We start from the raw sequence: 19273 nt of genomic DNA on the forward strand, positions 1-19273 counted from the left end.
TGAAGCACATTTCACACTTGCAGAATGTAAAAATGACATAATTTCATTTTTAAAAATACTGTTTTCTTAAATAATGCATATAAATTTAATCCTACACATTTTTGTAAGTAAGAAGAAAAGCTGAAGTCTTTATCCATCACAAATATAAACTAGTTAAAAAGTTAACATGCACAGAAGATGTTAAAATGTTAATGGCATTACACACAGACTATTATTTACGTTCAATATTACACAACAGTTTGTTGATACCTGAAAACGTTCTCTTCTGTTAAAGTCTTTCCTTCAGAATCTAAAAGGGGATCTTTCACTAAAAAAAAATGTAGTCTACTCAGAAGTACAGATGAAGAAGGCAGTTTTTTACAAAAAATTTCAAGGTTATCAATAAAAAGAAGTTCCTCTTCCATATATAAATCTGAAGGAAAATAAGAAAAAATACATTAACAATCAACTTAATTAAGAATTCTCAGAATAAAGGGAGGCAACCTTTGGAATGTTAGAAATTTCAGCAAAACAATAGCTACTTTTTACTTTAATTATTTTAGGATTTTTAAACTTTAAATGCAGTGAAGTATAGACAGGTGGTTCACATGACAAGCTTTGGTTTTCTTTTTCTTTTGTCTTAAATAGCACCTGTTAAAAAGAAAAGGTACTTTTCATTCCCTTGCTTGTACTGTAAAGCACAATGAAGTAACTTTTGAGGCAGGTTTTGGCTGAGAAACTTAATTCAGTGCAATTTTTAAAGTAGAAATGATGCAGTCTCACCATACATTAAAACTAAGCTAAATCTAAGACTAAACACAGATTCTCTAATTCTGAGGCAACAAAAAATTACTTACAGAATGAGGAGACAATAAAGGTAGGTTATAAATTACTATGATTTCGAAAAAGATGACATTATGGACCTTTATTTCTTTTGAGTTAAACTACTACTCTCCATGAGACAGAACTGAAGCATTAATCATAACTCTGTTGAAAGCCTTTATATTTGCAATATAATACGCACACACATATTACAAATATATATATATTACATATAGGGAAAGGGAGGTTTCTTATTCTTCTTATTTATTTTTTACTCACATGGAAGCCTTGTGATTCCCACATGCCCCTTTCACTCCCTGGATAACTCCCTGTAATAACCCTCCCTTCCTTCCTAGTGGATGGAAATAACAAATACTAATTATGATTACCCTAAATTGTTTTGTGCTGCTGACACAAGCAGATCCCCATAAAGAAATCTATCAATTAAAAAATAAATGCCTCATTATAAAATGCCTCTGTTTAATGAGATGAACAGCTCAGAAGAGGCCACTAAAGCTTCTAATACCCTATAAAGCTTAAAGTGCCTCCACTGAAAAAAATTGACATGTTTTATGACACAATTTACAAAGTCCCTGATCTATTGTTCTTCCTTTTCTTCAGGCAACCACAAAAGCAAAGCAGGAAGCACCTCAATATGCAGGCTAGTGGTTGGAAAATTAGGTGCTAAAATCAACCAGAAAATAAAGACTGCTTCCATGACATAAATTCAATCATGCTATGCCCAAATAATATTTAATTTTTGTTAATACTGCATAATTCCCCAAATCCTAACACTAAAGTAGGTCAAATAATGCACAACTTTGCCCTTGATTTGCATTTACAATGATAAATTAGCTGTATTGTTAATTTTTTAATTTCCATTCATATTTATCTTTTTATTGTAAATGGCTCTAGTACTAAGTGTGTAAAAAAAAATGAGGGTTTTTTTTTTCAATTAATCTCACTCTAATGTGATTCAAATATTTAAATAAGTGCATTTCTTTGTTAGTTTTAATACATTTTAACCTGTTACTTCCCAGGAAAGTATGCCTATGCAAGAATGCACTTTCACATGTACTGAAGTACCCTCCTGAAGCGCAACAGACGCAGTCACATACCTAACTGCTTTCCTAATACGAAATTTTGCAACTGGTGTGATATGTAGAGTCTGAAATTCACAAATGCCAGTGTTTGAAATCATAGAATCATAGAATAGTTAGGGTTGGAAAGGACCTTAAGATCATCAAGTTCCAACCCCCCTGCCATGGGCAGGGATACCTCATCCATAGCAAACTGAACTGAGCTGCCACTTTGTGACTTCAGGAAGTGCAGTTCCAAATGTTGTAATAAGTTTATTTTTCAGACTTGTAGCTTGAATGCAATGTCATCACTTTCTTTGATTCAGTAATTTCTGATCAGCAAAGCACTTAAGAACTTTAACAGGCTTGAGCACACGCTCAATTTCTTTATCAACCTGGGAGCAAATATGCAATTCATGTTCAAATGGGGGGTTTCACTGCCACTGCCATCATGTGCTAGTGTAAAGATAGCGCTTTTCAGATAAATGCTATAAAGATGGCTTTTTCCCACTGTGACCCCCCTCTCATAATAAACTATGCAAAACAGTTTTTGCAAACTGAACCAAATTAAGTTTTTAACTGTAGCGTTCAATGTGAGTCACACTTCACAGTTTTTCATTCTCTTGCTGTTTTCCACTGCTGTAGTCCAGTAATACTTTACTAGACGCATTTCAAATGTGTGCATAACCTATTACATTAAACTTCACAACCCTAATGGGAAACTTTCTTTTGCTTTAAACAAAAACCTTTGAATAATACAACTGTTAGTAAGTATTATATACGTTATTTCTTACATTACACCTCAAAAAGTGAAATGACTGACAAAATTGTTTTTTATTCTCTGACAGGAATTACAGGGTGATATTAACAGAAATAACCAGGGAACATTTTAATATGTACAAGATGGTAGAAAAAAATCTCATGCACTAATAAAATCAGCTATTTAGAATTTGAATATAACCTTCTTCTACTAGAAAAACAGATTTTAAATGATAGTTTTAAAACTTGTATCATGTATTTTCTTAGTTTTTAGAAAATACAGGTTAGATTAGATATAGATTATATATATATAGATACAGAATATATATATAGGTATATAGATTAGATATATAGATTAGATGTCGTATCACCCATAATATTCTACTTCTAGTAATTTTATCACTAAGTTTCATGTTTTCACAATGTCTGTATGTATCTTCATGTCTATAGTGAAACTAGTTAGGGCTGTTAGCAGGCTAGCTGGCATTAATAAGCAGGTTCTCAATAACACAAAATAGGTTGCAAATTTTTCTGAATGGCAGCTTCGTTAGAGTTAATACTTTCCTCAAATGTCCACAGACTTTTGCTACCATTTCCCTCTTAAATGCAAAGAAAGTCGGAGAAAGGGTTGACAATGATACACTGGTTACACTGACAGGTAATTATTGATCTGCTAATTCAATAAATGTCACCAGAACAGTGAATATTTTAATATTCTCCCATAAAAAGAAAACAACCCAAACCAGACTATTTAACACGCCTGCTTACATACAATAAAAATCTGTAGCTTCAAAAGATATGAAATATTTTATGAATTTTTTTTTTTTTTTAAGACTCCTGTCCATAAAAATTTAACTCTCTTGACTGTTCCCAAGTAAGTCACAGCTAAGACATGGAAAGCATATGAATTATTTTTATTCTTTTTGTAAGCACCCTATAGAGAGAGCTTATTAATTACTGAAACCTCCTGCATATGCCACCTAACTCTGAACAAAAATCTGGTAATTACTTAATCAGATGAATTAAGATTACTGTCTTTCAATTATTAACTGTAATATACTTGTGTTGTTGATAGCATGTTCCTAGTAAATGTTATCTTGTACAATATTGTATCAAGAACCACCTGCCTCCTTTGTGTGACCGTGGAAAAAAGGTCTTGGTAAATGATAACTTTCCTTTTCTAAAATAATAGAATTGACATATATTAAAACCCCCAAACCAATCAACCAACCAACCAAAAAAACCCAACAACCCAACAAAACCAAACCAACAACCAACCACACCCTAATGCATTAAAAAATTACTTATTACAAATAGTATTATTCAGAATAATAAATCATAATACAGTTGAATCAAACACTCAACATTTTGCTTTCTGTGATCATACTTCATTACAGCTATTAGGGAGGTATTAATCATAAAATTTCTGAAAACACACAGGAACACTACTCAATTTGAACTATCTTCATCTCAGCAACAAAGCAGAAACTGCTTACTTTCTGTTCTTAACATGGTAAAAGAACATGCCATAAGGATCTAATTTTATTGAGGCACAAAGGATCTTTGCATTTTGATCACTGTCAGTAAGATCTACTTATTGTGATACTTGCTGCCACCTTCTGCCATGTATTTGATCAGTCTGAAACTTTTTCTGGCTTGCACTATCTTGAACTGTTAAAACAAGCCCTGCTTCTAAAGGGACTAAACTGGTATTAAATGGTTATTATTTCTGCAATTGCAAAGGCTGTGATCACCCAAATGGTTTCTTTATCGCCTACAGGTCATGCACAAAAAATTACGGATGTTAACAAGCTGACTCCACTAAATGTTAGAAAGCACTGAATTAAAAACTTTACCTTGCCATTGTTTTTTACACTCATTGTCATAGTCAGCCTTCAAATATTTCTCTTGGGTTGATTCTTCCTTAAAAGCATCTTTCGTAAGTAAAAAGTCAGTCTGAGATGAGGGATTTGAACTTGGAATAAATTCTATTAACTCGTTATTAGTATTGAACTCTACAGAGCAGACAGGTTTCCTGAAAAGCACAAAAATATATCTTAAGTTGTTATAAAAGCACTGTCATAACTTCCCTGACTCTCCAGTGAATCAACAGCACTCAAAAAGATACTCTAAGAGCTTTGATAATCACTGTGTTCACTGACGAAAAATGGAAATTACTGAATTGTTCTCACTATTCACTAAGTACATGGTCAAATGACACATTTAATTCTTCCCCAAGAAAAAGCATTCAAAGTTTAACCCCAGCACTAAATTGAAGAAAAGGATAATGGCTGAAAAAAAAGCATCAAACCTACTGATGTCATAATATTTATAACAAAAATTTGCTGCTGGGTTAAACACAGTGATGTTTCAATAACTGTACAAAACCCGCTAGTATCCTGCAACAGGATAAATGAAGAAACAAAGACATTTATCTGTCGCTTTTCATATTAATCTCAATATTACTTTTATTTTCCAGAAAAAAAACCCAATCAAAAAACCAACAGAAAGCTCACAAAAAAAAAATAGCAAAATAATTTCACTATAGAAAAAACCACCACACAACACAGTCTTGAGCTAATTACAGGTATTGAACCTAACGTTCTAATTTCAGACAACCAATTTCTCAACTGTGCATCCTATTCATTTATTCAGTTTCTTAATAATCCTTTACATTACACAGCCTTGCTATTTCTAGACATCTGGAGGTAAATATCATGAATATATGATATTTAAGTATATAAGCGCACCCCTGAATTTCAGTACAGACCTTCATGTACAGGCAATAATAGCAAAGATTCTCTACTACACATATTAAAAAAATCAACTATTTTAAAACATTTTAAATATGTTTTAAACACGTTTAAAACAACATAGTTCAAAAGTTAATTTTGAAACTTCAAGCAGTGTAGTTCACAAGCAATAATTACACAGTGTTGATAACAATTAATGCCCAAACTTTAACATAGCTTGAGCCTTTTAAAAATCTAAGAACCTCAGAACGTTTTGCCAAATTACACACAGGCCAACTTCACTGAAATCAATGGATTTCCCTAGAGTTTTATGGATAAATCATGCCTAAGTGAATTGCTGATTTGAGACTACGTAGGTCAGACTTTTCTATAGTTAAGCCCTTGTTCTAGAAAAAAGGTAAATATTTTAAATGCAGACTAGCCCTACAGCTATGCTTGTACAGTGTTTTGAACACAGAAGTCACTACATTAATGTATTTAGCTTCTATTAGATCTTCACACTATGAAGTAAAACTTTCAGCAGTGTCTTTGAAATATGGACAGTTGAGTCCCATCATCAAAATAAGCACGGAAACTAACTGCATGTACTAAAGCTAGTAAGACAGTTTATCCAATTAAATAATTTGGCAGTTTCTAGGAATTATAAATTTACTTTCCTATCTCCATTCCTGCCAAGCATCTTCTCACCTCTGCCTAGCAGTCTGTGTCTCCTCAGTGTTTTTCTCCCTCAGCGTTTCTCTCCTATTTGTTTCTTGTCCTCTTTTTGTTTTTCAGTGTCTCCAAGGACGTATTAGGCTCCCTGGCACTTTGAACCAGTCTTCCCTAATATAGCAGTCCACTTCACTGACCTGATTGGTCTCTCACACTTGCACTCCTCACTAGCTTACACAAAGAACTTTTACAAAAAAAAAATTAAAAAAAATCCCAAACCCAAAAAGCCTAAGTTGACAAGCTTACATGAAAATATCACCTCTCCTGATCTCATTGCCTAAATTTTTAACCAGACAAGCATAAAAAGGTCACACACAGCCCCTGTTTAGTAGTATAAACTAGTGCCTACTGTTAGAACAAAATAATCTTCTGAGCAGAATCTTAGAATAGTATGTATTGAACCTTGTGATAAGCAACACAAAAACACTGAATTCAATTACAACTGTATTACGTATCAGCACATTTGGGAAATATTTTAGTAATTATTATGGCAAAGTGTAAGTCTAGAATATTTACAAGATTTCACATATGCTGTGAGAAATTTTGTTAAATTAAATTAAATGGGGTTTGTTAAATGGCCTACAGCTATGTGCTCCATAGTGAAGATAATAGCACTGAACAATTTTCAATGCTCAGTCAACCACAAGGTTTGGGGGGGGGGGGAATTGTTTATGATCACAGCTTTACCAAACACAGTACCTGGTAGGGTATAACAATCTGTCAGTTTTTAAACAGGGTCAAAGTCCAGTTAAAAGTTTCCAAACATTTCAGTGACTTCCTTTGTAACTTTCAGCATTATGTTGACAGTTATTTTTAGTACAACTTCCTCTTTTCTTTTGTGAAAAAGAAAAGCACAGATAACTCTAAAATATCCTCAAGTTTGGTCCTTTGGATCTAACATCTATCACTGTAACCAGTACATCACTGCATTTTTAAAGGAAACTATATGGAATTTGAGATTTTATGACAAAAAGGTAATTACAGGATGATTTGTATCTGAAATGATTCTGCCTTATAGTGAGCTTGAACAATAGGTTTAGGTTAAGATTTATAAATACCCTTCTTCAAATAGCTTCATCTACAGTTACGAGAGGTAACTGACTGAAAGATGGAGGGGGGGAAAATAGCCTCATGGTGCATACAAATTTTTCAGAGACTTTCTGCAATGTCATAAATAGATTACACGAGCACCACAAAAATAAGAAGCAGAAAACTCAACAAAAACATGATACTACCTTAAGTGAAAAAGCCACCTTTAAGCTCTTCGCTACAGCACTGGACGCTTGCTACTGTCAAAAAACTTTCCATGTTCTCTTATCACCACTAGGTTAAGATCTACAAAATAACTGAATGATATCATATATGGAATGTTATTATAAAAGAATTATATATGTTTTTAACTTAAGGTTACTGACTTTTCCAGGAAATCCTCCACAGGTAAACTTTGTTTCCACTGATCCAGTACTGAAATAGCAAACATGTTCTGTGTTGAAGTAACTGAGACAAAAACAAAGAATCACACATAAAATACTTATTTTTATAAATATTTATTGATAAAAACATTGCAGAGGCTCCCTAAACTTTCCACAGGATGTACACAAGAAACTGTGCTTTTAGTTTTCACTAGCAAAAGTAAATGCAAAACACCAGAAAAATGCAAATACATTTGCCTCTAAACTTAGAAACCCCCAGCTCTTCCACATCTCAAAACCTCAGCATCATCTTTCAAACCTCTCCTAGCTAATCAGGTTAAGTATTTTACTTATCTCTGTTCACTGCTTTTCTTCCAGCACTCCATATCCAGACAGGAAGTTTTCCAGAGATCTCTACAAGCTAATTAAATATCTCATTTATTCATTGCCAATTTGCTTCTACTCAGGCAATGATCACATTCTACCTGCAAGAGCTATATGAACTGACATACTGCTGCTTCCAGAAGTAACAGGGTTTGCTTTTTGCTGTTTTTGTTGTTGTTGCTTTTTTGTTTGCTTTTTTTTTGTTTTGGAGACTTACATTATGCACAAACACAAGCTTTTCCTTCAATCCACAGTAAATCTAGATTAAGACTTGAGGACTATATAACCTACTTCTAGTCCATGGCTTCCTATACTTATCATCAGCAAAGAGTCCAGTGAGATGATACTTTTCATCTTGTTGTAAACAGGAAGGAAAGCAAAGTGATAATCTCCAGATGGAAAACTTCTGCCTTGCCATGCTCTGCACAAAAAAAGAAGGCATGTGATAAAATTGAGACAGACAATTCCATTCTTTTTGTGCACCACCTCAGATACACTGTCTTCAAGTGTTTTCTACTGAAACACAGTTTATACTTAGATTCCATTTTTTTGTAAAATTGCCATAGTCCAAACTAAGAAAAGATAGTAACAGTCACTTGACTTGATATTCAACTTTTAATCTACATTTCTGCATATGCATGGTAACTATCAACTGAGTTCTAGAATTAGTCGACTTGGCAACTTCAGTAACCCTACACTGAAAACCACCTTTAATAACCTATCTGGTTCTTTTGCCAAAGAAGCCCACATGCAGTACTGCATGAACAGCACAAAACGACAGAATTAAGTTAGTTTAGGAAGCACAGAAAAATGATTCCCACACAGGGGTTTAGATTAACAAGCTCGTATTTTACAAGGAAGTTTTCCTCAGAAATTCTGGAGTGTAAAAGGTGTACTGGAAAACACAATTAGCTACAGAAATATTGGAGAACATCATGAATGAGACTAGAAAGTTCTAAGTCCACCACCTGAATTCAGCTCTGTTGCTTCACGTCTTAGTATGCTGTCTAGCTAACTACAGCTTGTACTGTTAGGTGTTTCAGGTGACAAACTAGAAATAGTTCAGCAAATTTGATTGCTACCACAGCAACCATGTTGTTGCTGCAGTTTTTGTACCTTCCAGTAAAAGCAGAGAGAAAATGGAGTGGGGGTGGGTGGCGTTATTAATGGCTATGGCATTTGGCCAATGCATATTTATGTCTATTTCTCAAGGAAATGCAAAGTTCTGTACAAGTTTCTCTTCTAACTGGAAGATATTGTATCATTTTTTATAGTTCCATACAGTTTGCATACATTGTCAGTTTATAACATGAGAATGTTGAAGTTCTAAGATGATTTTGTAATGACACCTACAACGCTCAGTAGCAATAGGAATCTAACTCTTGCCTCTTTAATGACTGAAAAGGCTCCTTTCTTCCAAGATACTTTTATACTGGGTAGCAGGAAAAACTGTAACTAGTCTTGATAAATGTGCATAACAAGCACATTAAGAGCAGGACTCCACATCCAGTTGAGACATATGTGTGCAGGAATCCCGAGTTGATATCCCCGCATTTCCTAAGAAGTGGAAGCACTAGGCAAGTCCACTTAATGTATCAGATGCCTGAAAAGTCAAATTAACTATTACTAATTTCCAGCAGGAGGGTAGAAGTTAGGCACAATTGTGGAACAAGAAACTGCACTTTTAGCACAGCATATCACTTGCACAGTCAGTCCTATAATATCTTTAAGTGTGTGATCACATCTATTAACCCCTTCTGTCAGTATTACACAGCAACGTTCACACTATTCACAGTATCACAATATCACAGTATGTTAGAGATTGAAAGGGACCTCAAAAGATCATCCAGTCCAATCCCCCTGCCGGAGCAGGAACACCTAGATAAAGTTACACAGGAATGTGTCCAGGCGGGTTTTGAATGTCTCCAGAGAAGCAGACTCCACAACCTCCCTGGGCAGCCATTCAGCAGGCCACTAAATACCTCTCTTCTACCACTTTTCATTTGTCCTACTATCAACATCACCCTACTCCTCAAAATTCAGGGAAGCAAAGCCAAGAACTGTAATTCATCTCTTCTGCACAATAGCCAACAAGGTGTTTTGCTGACACACCTATTTCATACTCACAGATAACACAGAGACATCTGAAGACCAAACCGATGTCACTACTGTAAGAAGGTTTGTGCACAAATACTGAATGACAGATTGCATACTGCTGGAGTTACAATAGAAGAAGAAACTTCTCTTGCTACAATCAAGAAAACACTAGGCACACATAGAGGTACAAAATGGAAAAATTCCTGTACTCTCTGGAAAGGGATGTAGGTAGAGTTTTTGCAATGTGGATCTCAGTTTACCCTCAAGTACTATTTCCGGACTGCTTCCCAGGAGCTGCATTTCTTCACCTATGTGTCAGGAGCGCTTGCGTACGTACTTGCATGCTCCATGAACTCTTGAAAGCATCCTGTCTCGCTACCTCATTCTTCAGCTCGCAGACTACAAATGTCCCCTCTTGGCTAAACACCACTCTGCCAGAGAATTGTTTTATCTGTCCCATATCTTTTATTTGAAAATGTAAATAAGTAAAACCTCAACTAAGTAACGGTGTGCTTCAGTGATAAGCAGCTGGTAACATCACACAGATGTAGACAGGAAGAAAAACAAGACTTCATAAGGTTTCTCTGTCTTAACTGATCAACACCTATTAAACCAAAATAATAATCTGCTCTCCATCAGTTGAATCTAAATTTCATAAAACCTCTTACCTACAATCCGTAGGGAATACAAGTGCTGTTTATCACTATCTCAATACATATTGATGTAGCTAGAAAACCTGATTTCTCCAAAAAGGTAATTAATTAAATTTGATGCATTAGAAGGCCCAGTGCACTCTCAAGAGAAAGCTCTAAACAGGGAACTGGCTATAAAACACAATTATATGTGCATCAGACACTAAAAATATGATGGTTTTCAGTTTTGGCAAAATTGTACTTTATTTTTCTCTTAAAAAAAAACCTTAATCACTTCACTATGTTATCCTGCAAGTGCAGTACAACCACCTCACGGACACATAATTCTTAAGAAAACAGCTATTATATCTTTTTTAATGTGCACTTTATCTTTTCTTCAGTTACTGCCATATTTCTTTCAGAATATTAAAGGAAATAAGAAAACTATACCTCATATAAATAGTCTGTTGAGTGGTACTTTAAAGCTGCAAACATCTTGGTTTGTGATGTTTTCAACACTGCGCTTGTCAAAAGACACACAAAATATGGATTAGTTAAAAATTTCCTCTCTCATCCTAAAATGTTGAGAGAGAAGGTTGAAATGAAGGTTCATCAAGAATAACTTCCTAATTTCTGCTAACACATGCACCTCCAACTGAATTTCCTACAGAAGGCTACCCAAAACATTCAGTATTATCCCTTTGGAAGTCTGCAACAGACTAACTACAGACCACAGTCACTTGAGCTTTATCCAAAGGAACTGGGCTTTGGGTTTTGTTTTTTTTTAGCTATGCCTTTTGCTGTTTGTTTCACAGAAAACCTTCTAAACCATTAAGTGAATATAAGCAATACAGATTATATCCCCTAAACAATAATTCTGAGAAATTACCTGAGTCAATTTTTATGGATTCTAAATTAGGTTTTAAATACACTAGTTCAGCTATCTGAACTATTAACTGTTCACTGTCTCATGTATTTATGAGGGGACTTTTTTGTCCCCTTCAGTTTTACAGGGGGAAAGGTGATTTCATAGGCTAATTGTGAGCGAGAGGTCCTTGCTGGCACACCAGGTCTCTAAATTAGTTGATACCTCTGATGAGAACCGGAAGTGAGATGAAAACTATGAAAGAACAGATATGGTGTGAGTGTATATTGTGCACGTATGCATGAGGTAAGAAAATACTTGTCCTTAATTAAAATTAGATGGGAATGTCAAGGGTAAAGTAAGACAATTCTATCTAAAAAGCACACCATGTAAATGAAACTTAACCAATGTGAACTTGTGACAGAAAGCAGTCTCCATACACATACCAGTAGCCATCAGCAACATGGTATTAGGATAAAATGGCCTAAGTAACACAGCTGGAAATACAAAATTTGTGTACGGATGTTGTGTATCACTCATTAAGAATTCTTGATAGCAATATAATCATGCATCCATATAAATACTAAGCAATAGAAGTGCAACTATAACTCACTGTGGTAATTGTGAATTAATACAGCAAATAGTAGTAAACTCCTTAGCAGCCACTTAAGCTACTGTATGTCACTTCATCTGCAAACATCAAAACCATCTCTATCAGGTAAACTTCAAGTCTGCAATTTAAAATGGAAACAGCAGGATTAAGAAATAATAGTATGTAAAGGCACAAGGAAACCCAAGCATACTTTAAAATCTCTTTTTATGGAGAAACAAAACTGCAGGAGAACATTATGTAGCTGCATTCTCCAAGAACTCCAAGGGAACAGCCCTGTAAGTGAAATGCACAGTGTGAGGTACTTCTGCCAGCATCGGATGTTCTAGATCTGCAGTTTCCAAAGCCGGTGAAGAGCCGGCAGTGGTTAAAGGCAGCGTATGATGGAAACAGCAGAAGAGACATAAACCAACCACGAGCACAGCACTAACCCACAGCCACGGCCACCACCTCTGCCTGCCCAGGCTCCCGCCTCAGGACACCGCATATCCACCGAAATGCGCCAGGCCCCGCCCTCCGCCGGCCCGGGAAGCGGAACTCGCGACTCTGATTGGCTGCCGCCCCTCTGTTCACTTTCTGCCCGCCACGGCGTCGCCCCGTCCCCGTGCTCTGGGCACGCTGGAGGCTATGTTGTCCGGGAGAATGGTGGGGGGCCGGCGGGGGGCAGTGCGTTGGAGCTTAGTGGCGGCGTTGGAATACTGCAGCCTCTCCTTTACCAGGAGCGCTGCCAAGGGCTCAGGAGGAGAGTGCTCCTTATCTCTGTATAGCAGAGAAGTAACATCAAAGCACAGCTGCAAAGACTTAAAAAGCAGTAAATGCAGTTAACTGACTAATCTTCTGCCCACTGGTAGCAGCTTGTATGGGAGAGGAAGCAAATGAAAGAAAGATGAAGTTAGATTTTAAAGTGATTGTATTTAAAACCACTGCTGACCTGCTGTCTTACTTTGGGAGCTGAAATGGAACAAGGACAAAGTTTGAAGTTCCAGAAAACATACAGAACGTCAGACTCTACAAATAGCTGTCAACTTTGGGGGGAAAAAAAGGGGGATTTTTTGATGGTGGTGGTGGTTTCTTGTTTCTTTTTTTTTTTGGGGGGGGGGGGGTGGGTGAGGGGCGCAGTTTGGTGTTGGTTTGGGTGGTTGTTTTTCTTTCTTCTAATTGGCTGCCTAAGTTGCTCTCGCAGCCCAGAGGCTGCTGGCCGTGAAGCAGGTCCTTGTGTTTCTCAGCAGGCAGTTTAGCATCACATTCGTGCCACGGTCCAGGCTTGACTAATCCCTGCCTGGCAGGAATTCCGAGACAAGTTGTGAGAATGCACCCTCTTCCCCCTGCTTCTGCCCCGTCCCCCCAGCGCCGCAAACTTCACCTGCATCCCAGCTGCAGCGAGGCTTCAGATGCGGTTCTGTTCGGTGGAATAACACCTTTTTACAGAGGCTGGCACCACAAGTGCAGGAGTCTTTGGTGATGCTGCAGGAGGTGTGTTCAGCCGGTTGCTACCAGCTATGGTATTGGGAGTCTGAGAGATGTGGCTCCTCCAAGAACTCCTTGCAGGCTGAGTCCCTGATGATGACAGATTCTGTGGGGAAAACAAAAGTTACCCTTTTCACTCTGATTTTAAAAGCTCCACTAGCTTTTGTACATCCCATGGGTGAAAATACTAAGTAAAAAGCATATGGACATGGACAGGTGCTGTCTTTGCTGCTAGAAAGTGCTGCTTTATTGATTTGATTTGATTTTTATTTTACTCCTTTTTAAAGTGAGAGGATGGATTTAGCCTAGCATTAGCATAGCGTTTTTCCAAGCACAGGCATATTACAAATGTTTTCCAGACCATTGTTCCTATGAAAATTGCAAATGCCAATATTTTATTGTTATCTCAGTATTTATACTTAAAAAATGTATTTCTGTTCTGCTGTCTAAGAAGTACAAGGCAAACTGTTGGGCCAAGCAGGCGTAATACACACAACACAGGAACTTCCAATTGAAGTATTTCAGAAGCATGCCTCTCCCAGTTGGAATATAGAGAAATGCGTGTTTTTACCCCAAATCAGGAGACAAAGTAACAGTGTATTATGGGTAATTGAGCAGGATGTTATAGCAGAGAAATGCTCTTCAATTGCAAAGCCTTTGAAGTACCTGGAAAACGTAAAATCAGTGATAGCCACTAGAACAGGTAAAGTACCTTACACAGCTACTCCAAGAACAATGTAGCAACACATACGTGATTAAGGAGATAGGGATAGCCTATGAAGATTGTGTTATCTCCAGTTTTTCTTAATCAGGTTGAGGAGTTAACGGGGTGCACATCCTGCAGAAGAAAACTGGCAGCAATTCATAGTTATTTCCGTGACTCTTCCTCAGATATACCTGTAGATCTGGATTTCTGTACATACAGCTTTTAAACAGATGCATGGGAATTGTATGACTTACAAAGAGCAGTAAGTTGCATGTTACTGCTATTACAATTAAAGTCATGAATGGAAAACACCTTTTCAGCTCACTACCTGAACCCAGGCAAGGCCTTCCTCCATGCAGGATGCCAGGGGCGGCTCTGTGAAATGGAAGTGGTAGCTTTGGTACTCATTGGGCAAGTACGTACTTTCCTCATAAGGCTCCATGATGCATCTTAGTTGGATTTCTTGCCGGTGAAGCTGAAATAATGTTATGGATGAGAATAACAAGAATGCCGTTTAGCACTGCTGTCAGGGTAAGGAGTGTTGGGAGTGATGAGATGAAATTTGGCAGCTGCATGTGTTTCTCATCCTCATCTTTTACAGTTGGGCTGCTCTTAAGAATTGCCAGAAATGATGATAAAATACCTGGCTATAGCTGTGACTAGTGCCGTGGAATCTGCTGCTGTACTCTTTCCTGAACTTTTGTAAAATTATCACTGCTCCAGAAAAACTTTTCTGAGGGTGTATTGGAGGATTGAGCACAAGATTACTATTAATGCAGTTGTAATCTGGACTGTATCTCATTGTTCTCTAGAAAACAGCCTGTTATGACCTGGGTCACAACTGGTCTAATTCAGCCTACCTGTGTATAAGTGGCACCAACTCATACTAACTGAGAATTTGTTCCTGTGTCTTTTTATGCCTCTCATTTTTTTTCCTCATTTAATTTTGTGTTAGGCATAGAAGTCAGAAATGAATATAAAACACCACTAAGGCAAGAAAGCAGTAAAAATGTGAAGAAATATTTGTTATTTGGAGAAAAGGAATATTTTGCTTCATATGGCTTTGAGATGAGAAGAGATTGCCAATGTGGGAAGCTGTGGTGTTTATTTATTTATTTTCTAGAGCAATCAATTCATTTTGTTTCACAGTATTTATCTCCTTAGACTGCACATAATGGAGTTATGCCCAGTTATTCTATCAGTATGTATATTCTTCAAGTGCAAGTTATTCAAAACCTCCACAGCAACATAATTGGTATAAATATTTTCTGCATTATACGACAAGAAATTTCATAAGGCAGCTTGAATGAACAAGTATTCATTCTACAAGACTAGAATTTGAAGGCAGCACAATGCACTAAGGCATTCAGACACAGAAAAAAAGCTTAGCTACACAGTATAAATACCTAAATGTACCACAGTCATTCATCTGAAATTACACTTTTCTGTGGTGTCTTTTAAGCAAGTTGCTTCTTTGTATCAGTCCTGCATTGTAACATACAACTATCCTTACCTAGGAAGTAAACGTTGAAAGAGACCTAGTTTTCTGTCTCAGGTGTTGGTGCAAGGCTGGCAAATTCTGCAAAAGGTGCACTAGTTGCTGAGAGAAAAGTAGGGGCAATTGGAGCACACCTACAAAGTGTGTCCTTGGGTCATGCGTTTGTGCTCACAATAGGCTATTTTTTAAAGAACAGTGAGATTTAGTCAAGATTACAACTGCATTTGTAGTAATCTTGTGCTCAATCCTCCAATATATTCTCAAAATACATGTTCAGATACTGAAATGAGTAGAGTTGTAAGAACCTGAATACAATAGTTTGCTCTTTTGTTTGCTTTGTGTTTTGTATACACTTGGTTGGCTGTAGAGGCTATTGATAATATTGATAAATTCTTAGCCTTCCAGGTAGCTGCTTAAAGGCTAGAATAAGGTATCTTAGTTCTCTTAGGTGGAAATGGCAGCTTTGATTTATATATATATATATATTTATTTAATGCAGAGTTTGTTAATGATGAGGGAAGTGATGTAGGGTCATAGGATAATTTGCATTGGAAGGGACCTCAGAAGGTTTCTTGATCAACCTCCTGCTCAAAGTAGGGTCACACATCAGATCAGGTGAGATTCCTCAGGGCTTTGCCCAGTTACATCTATGAAATCTCCAGGGTAGAGGTGGTATAACCTCTTACCTCTTTGTTTCCCATGTTGGTCAGTCTCACTCCTGTGCCTGGCCAGATCATGGAGCCATGATGAGATCATCCAGATCCTCCTGAAAACTATGCTAAAGAACCTGGGAGAGAAGGAGGTGATTGGTGACAACCAACATGGCTTCACTAAGGACAAGTCATGCCTGAAAAATTTGGTGACCTTCTATGACAGGGCTACACCATTGGTGGATAAGGGAAGAGCAACTGATGCTCTTTTTTCCTTTTATAAAAATGGGGTTTATATTTCCCATTGTCCAGTCAGTGGGAACCTCACCAGTCTGCCACAACTTTTCAACTGTGATGTGTAGCGGCTTGGCAACTTCATCTACCATTTCCCTCAGAACTCTTGAATGCATCTCATCAAGTTCCATGGGCTTGTGCATTTTCTTGTTCTAGATGGTCTTGAACCTGATCATCCCCTGTGGTGGGCATGACACCTTCATTCTCCATGGGTCTGGCATGGGTCTTGTTGGTAGAACCATTATGTCTTTTGTAAGTACCATTTTATAAATTCAATCAGTTGTGCAAGGTTTAGAGGCTGAAATGCAGCTGAGAAAAATCTTGCTTATATGTATGTGGTCATCTAGCAGAAGAAAAATACAATGCTAAAAACCCACTAACATGAAGGAACACATGCAGCTTCTTAAAATATCTGTGTGGAGGTCTAAATGCTTGCTGTATCCTACTTAAGACTGGCTCTGTAAAGTATGCAACTGAATCTTTAATAAGCTGTCTGTTTCCTTGTGAATTAAGTAATTAAATTAATTGCACAGTTAAATACTATTCTGCGCAGGAGGAGGAATAAAGAAGGAAAGGACAGCAGGGAGAATCCATCTTGCGATCATTACCAAGTGGTCTGTGTCACAGTATCTTGGTAGTGGTGAGAATCCCAGGGAAGCATGCCTTTCAGAATGGAAGTGACTCGTAGAGACTAATCCTGTACATCCTGCTGGTTGTCTCTTATTCATGTTTCAAATCCCACTGAATTAAATGGAAAGAGTTCTTTCTTTTCAGTAGGGAGAATAAAAAAGATTGTACCATCTGACCTCTGATTCTGTGAGCAGACACTGTGTGTAGTCTCACTACCTGCAGACTTACAACATTTTTTGTGAGTGAGGCTTTCTTTCTGTGATAAATCTTAATCTGGGAGAGATCCTATTGCTGGACTATCAAGAGAGAAGCTCTGTGCTACTGTGTATTCAGTTCCAGTTAAAGAAACGTGAGTTCATCACATGTGAGCATCTTAGCGCAAAGTCATTCCAGTTATAATATATGGATGTGGCATTAAATTTGCTTTTGCAGCTCTGCTTTCAAGGGAGTCCAGTGAAATCAATGCTCCTACTCAATTTTAAGTGTAGAGGGGTGCAAAGCGTTTTGATGGCTCATAATTTCACAGAATTTACAGAAACAACTTGGAGCACATATGTGAATGGCAACCTGTGAATACTGTCTTTTTTTCAAATACTGTAGTGAATCTGCATCTGAAAACAAGTTACTTATAGATCTTTTGGGTTGATGTTACGAAAAATGTAATAAAACAGTATAAGTTACTAATTGTAAACATGCAGGATAAAGCATTGAAGTGATTGATTGATCTAATTTTTTGATTGTAAATTCAATCAGCTATTATGTAAACATGTTTTAAATAAATCATGTTGAGTTATGCAAATGGCCAGCCCTGACCTGTGGTACACAAACAAGCTGAGAACATGAGAAATTACAGCTCCTTACAGATCGGAAAAGGTGAATACGATATATGTAGCTGGCCAACCTTCACCAGTGGACACAACAACAAGATGTCAACACAAAAAATGTCAGAAATGAGAATCACTGTACTTAAAAAAAGCCAAGAGAAACAAAAAACTGAGTCCAGTGGGGTAAGACTAACAGGGGAGGGTATTAAAGGCAAAGCATTGAATGAAGGAATATTTGGAGGTCTCTTCCAAACATCAAACAGTGAGAACTGGACAAAAGTACTGTCACTTCATCCCTTCCTCTCATAATGAGTTGTTTTTTTTTTTTTCTTTTCCAAATTTTCCTCAGTTTTTGTAAGGAAAAGTTGATTTTCATTAGTCTGTATTTTTTTCCCTAGTTTATTTTCAACTAAATGATGTTTGTACATGATAATTGATTTTTTCCTAGTGAGAAATATTTATAGGGATATTTACTAATAAATAGCTTCAAATGGTCTTGTTTGGATTTTTCATTTTGATCTGATTGGGGTAATCAGGGACTTTTCAGTCTCTCATACTCTGCCAGTGAGGAGAGGCACAAGAAGCCAGGAGGAAGCAGAGATACGACACCTGACCCAAACTAGCCTAAGGGGTATTCCATGCCACAGCATGTCATGCTCAGTATATAAACTGGAGAATTGGCAGGGAGGGGCTAATCACTTCTTGGGGATGGGCTGGACATCAGTCCGTGGGTGGTGAGGAATTGTATTGTGCATCATTGTCTTTCTTGGGTTTTATTCCTCTCTCTGTTTATTTCCTTTTCTACTTCATTCCTCCTGATCATACTTAGTTCATTTCCATGGCTTGCTTTCTGATTTACAGAAGTACAGGCACTTAAGAGTGGTAAAAGGCACAGCATGGCATGGCAGCTGCATTTGCAAACAGATGCTTTGCCTTTTTTTTTTTTTTTTTTTTTTTTGTTGAGGTTTATTTGCAATAAGTTAAAATAAAAACATAAATCAAGTAACTGTCCTTCTTCACAGAATGCACACTGTACAATCCATGTGAACCAGGCTGTCCTCTCTTATTCTAAGATGTACTGTTATATGTCTGTATGTTAGC

The 19273-nt window shown here is 37.0% G+C and overlaps 1 protein-coding gene across 7 annotated transcripts in view; it reads right to left on the bottom strand.

Moving 5' to 3' along the window:
- SHOC1 (shortage in chiasmata 1) overlaps positions 1–11244 on the bottom strand; it is a 45652-nt gene extending 34408 nt beyond the window's left edge. For 4 of the 7 annotated variants that reach the window (XM_061368828.1, XM_061368823.1, XM_061368825.1 and 1 more), the window contains exons 1-5: positions 11079–11244; positions 8191–8320; positions 7519–7600; positions 4496–4674; positions 250–412 (exon numbers count right to left, since the gene is read on the bottom strand). In XM_061368828.1, coding sequence (XP_061224812.1) covers positions 250–412; positions 4496–4674; positions 7519–7600; positions 8191–8320; positions 11079–11123 — 599 coding nt within the window. In that variant the 5' untranslated portion in view covers positions 11124–11244. Of the gene's footprint in view, positions 1–249; positions 413–4495; positions 4675–7518; positions 7601–8190; positions 8321–11078 lie in introns of those variants that run through there. The other 3 variants (XM_061368824.1, XM_061368827.1, XM_061368826.1) reach the window with 3 other exon arrangements.
- Between the last annotated feature and the right edge of the window lie 8029 nt (positions 11245–19273).

Source organism: Neopsephotus bourkii, unplaced genomic scaffold (assembly GCF_033783945.1).
Source record: "Neopsephotus bourkii isolate Nb327-2 ecotype Australia unplaced genomic scaffold, CSIRO-AGI_Nbou_v1 NB_1447, whole genome shotgun sequence".
Lineage (NCBI taxonomy): Eukaryota > Metazoa > Chordata > Aves > Psittaciformes > Psittacidae > Neopsephotus > Neopsephotus bourkii.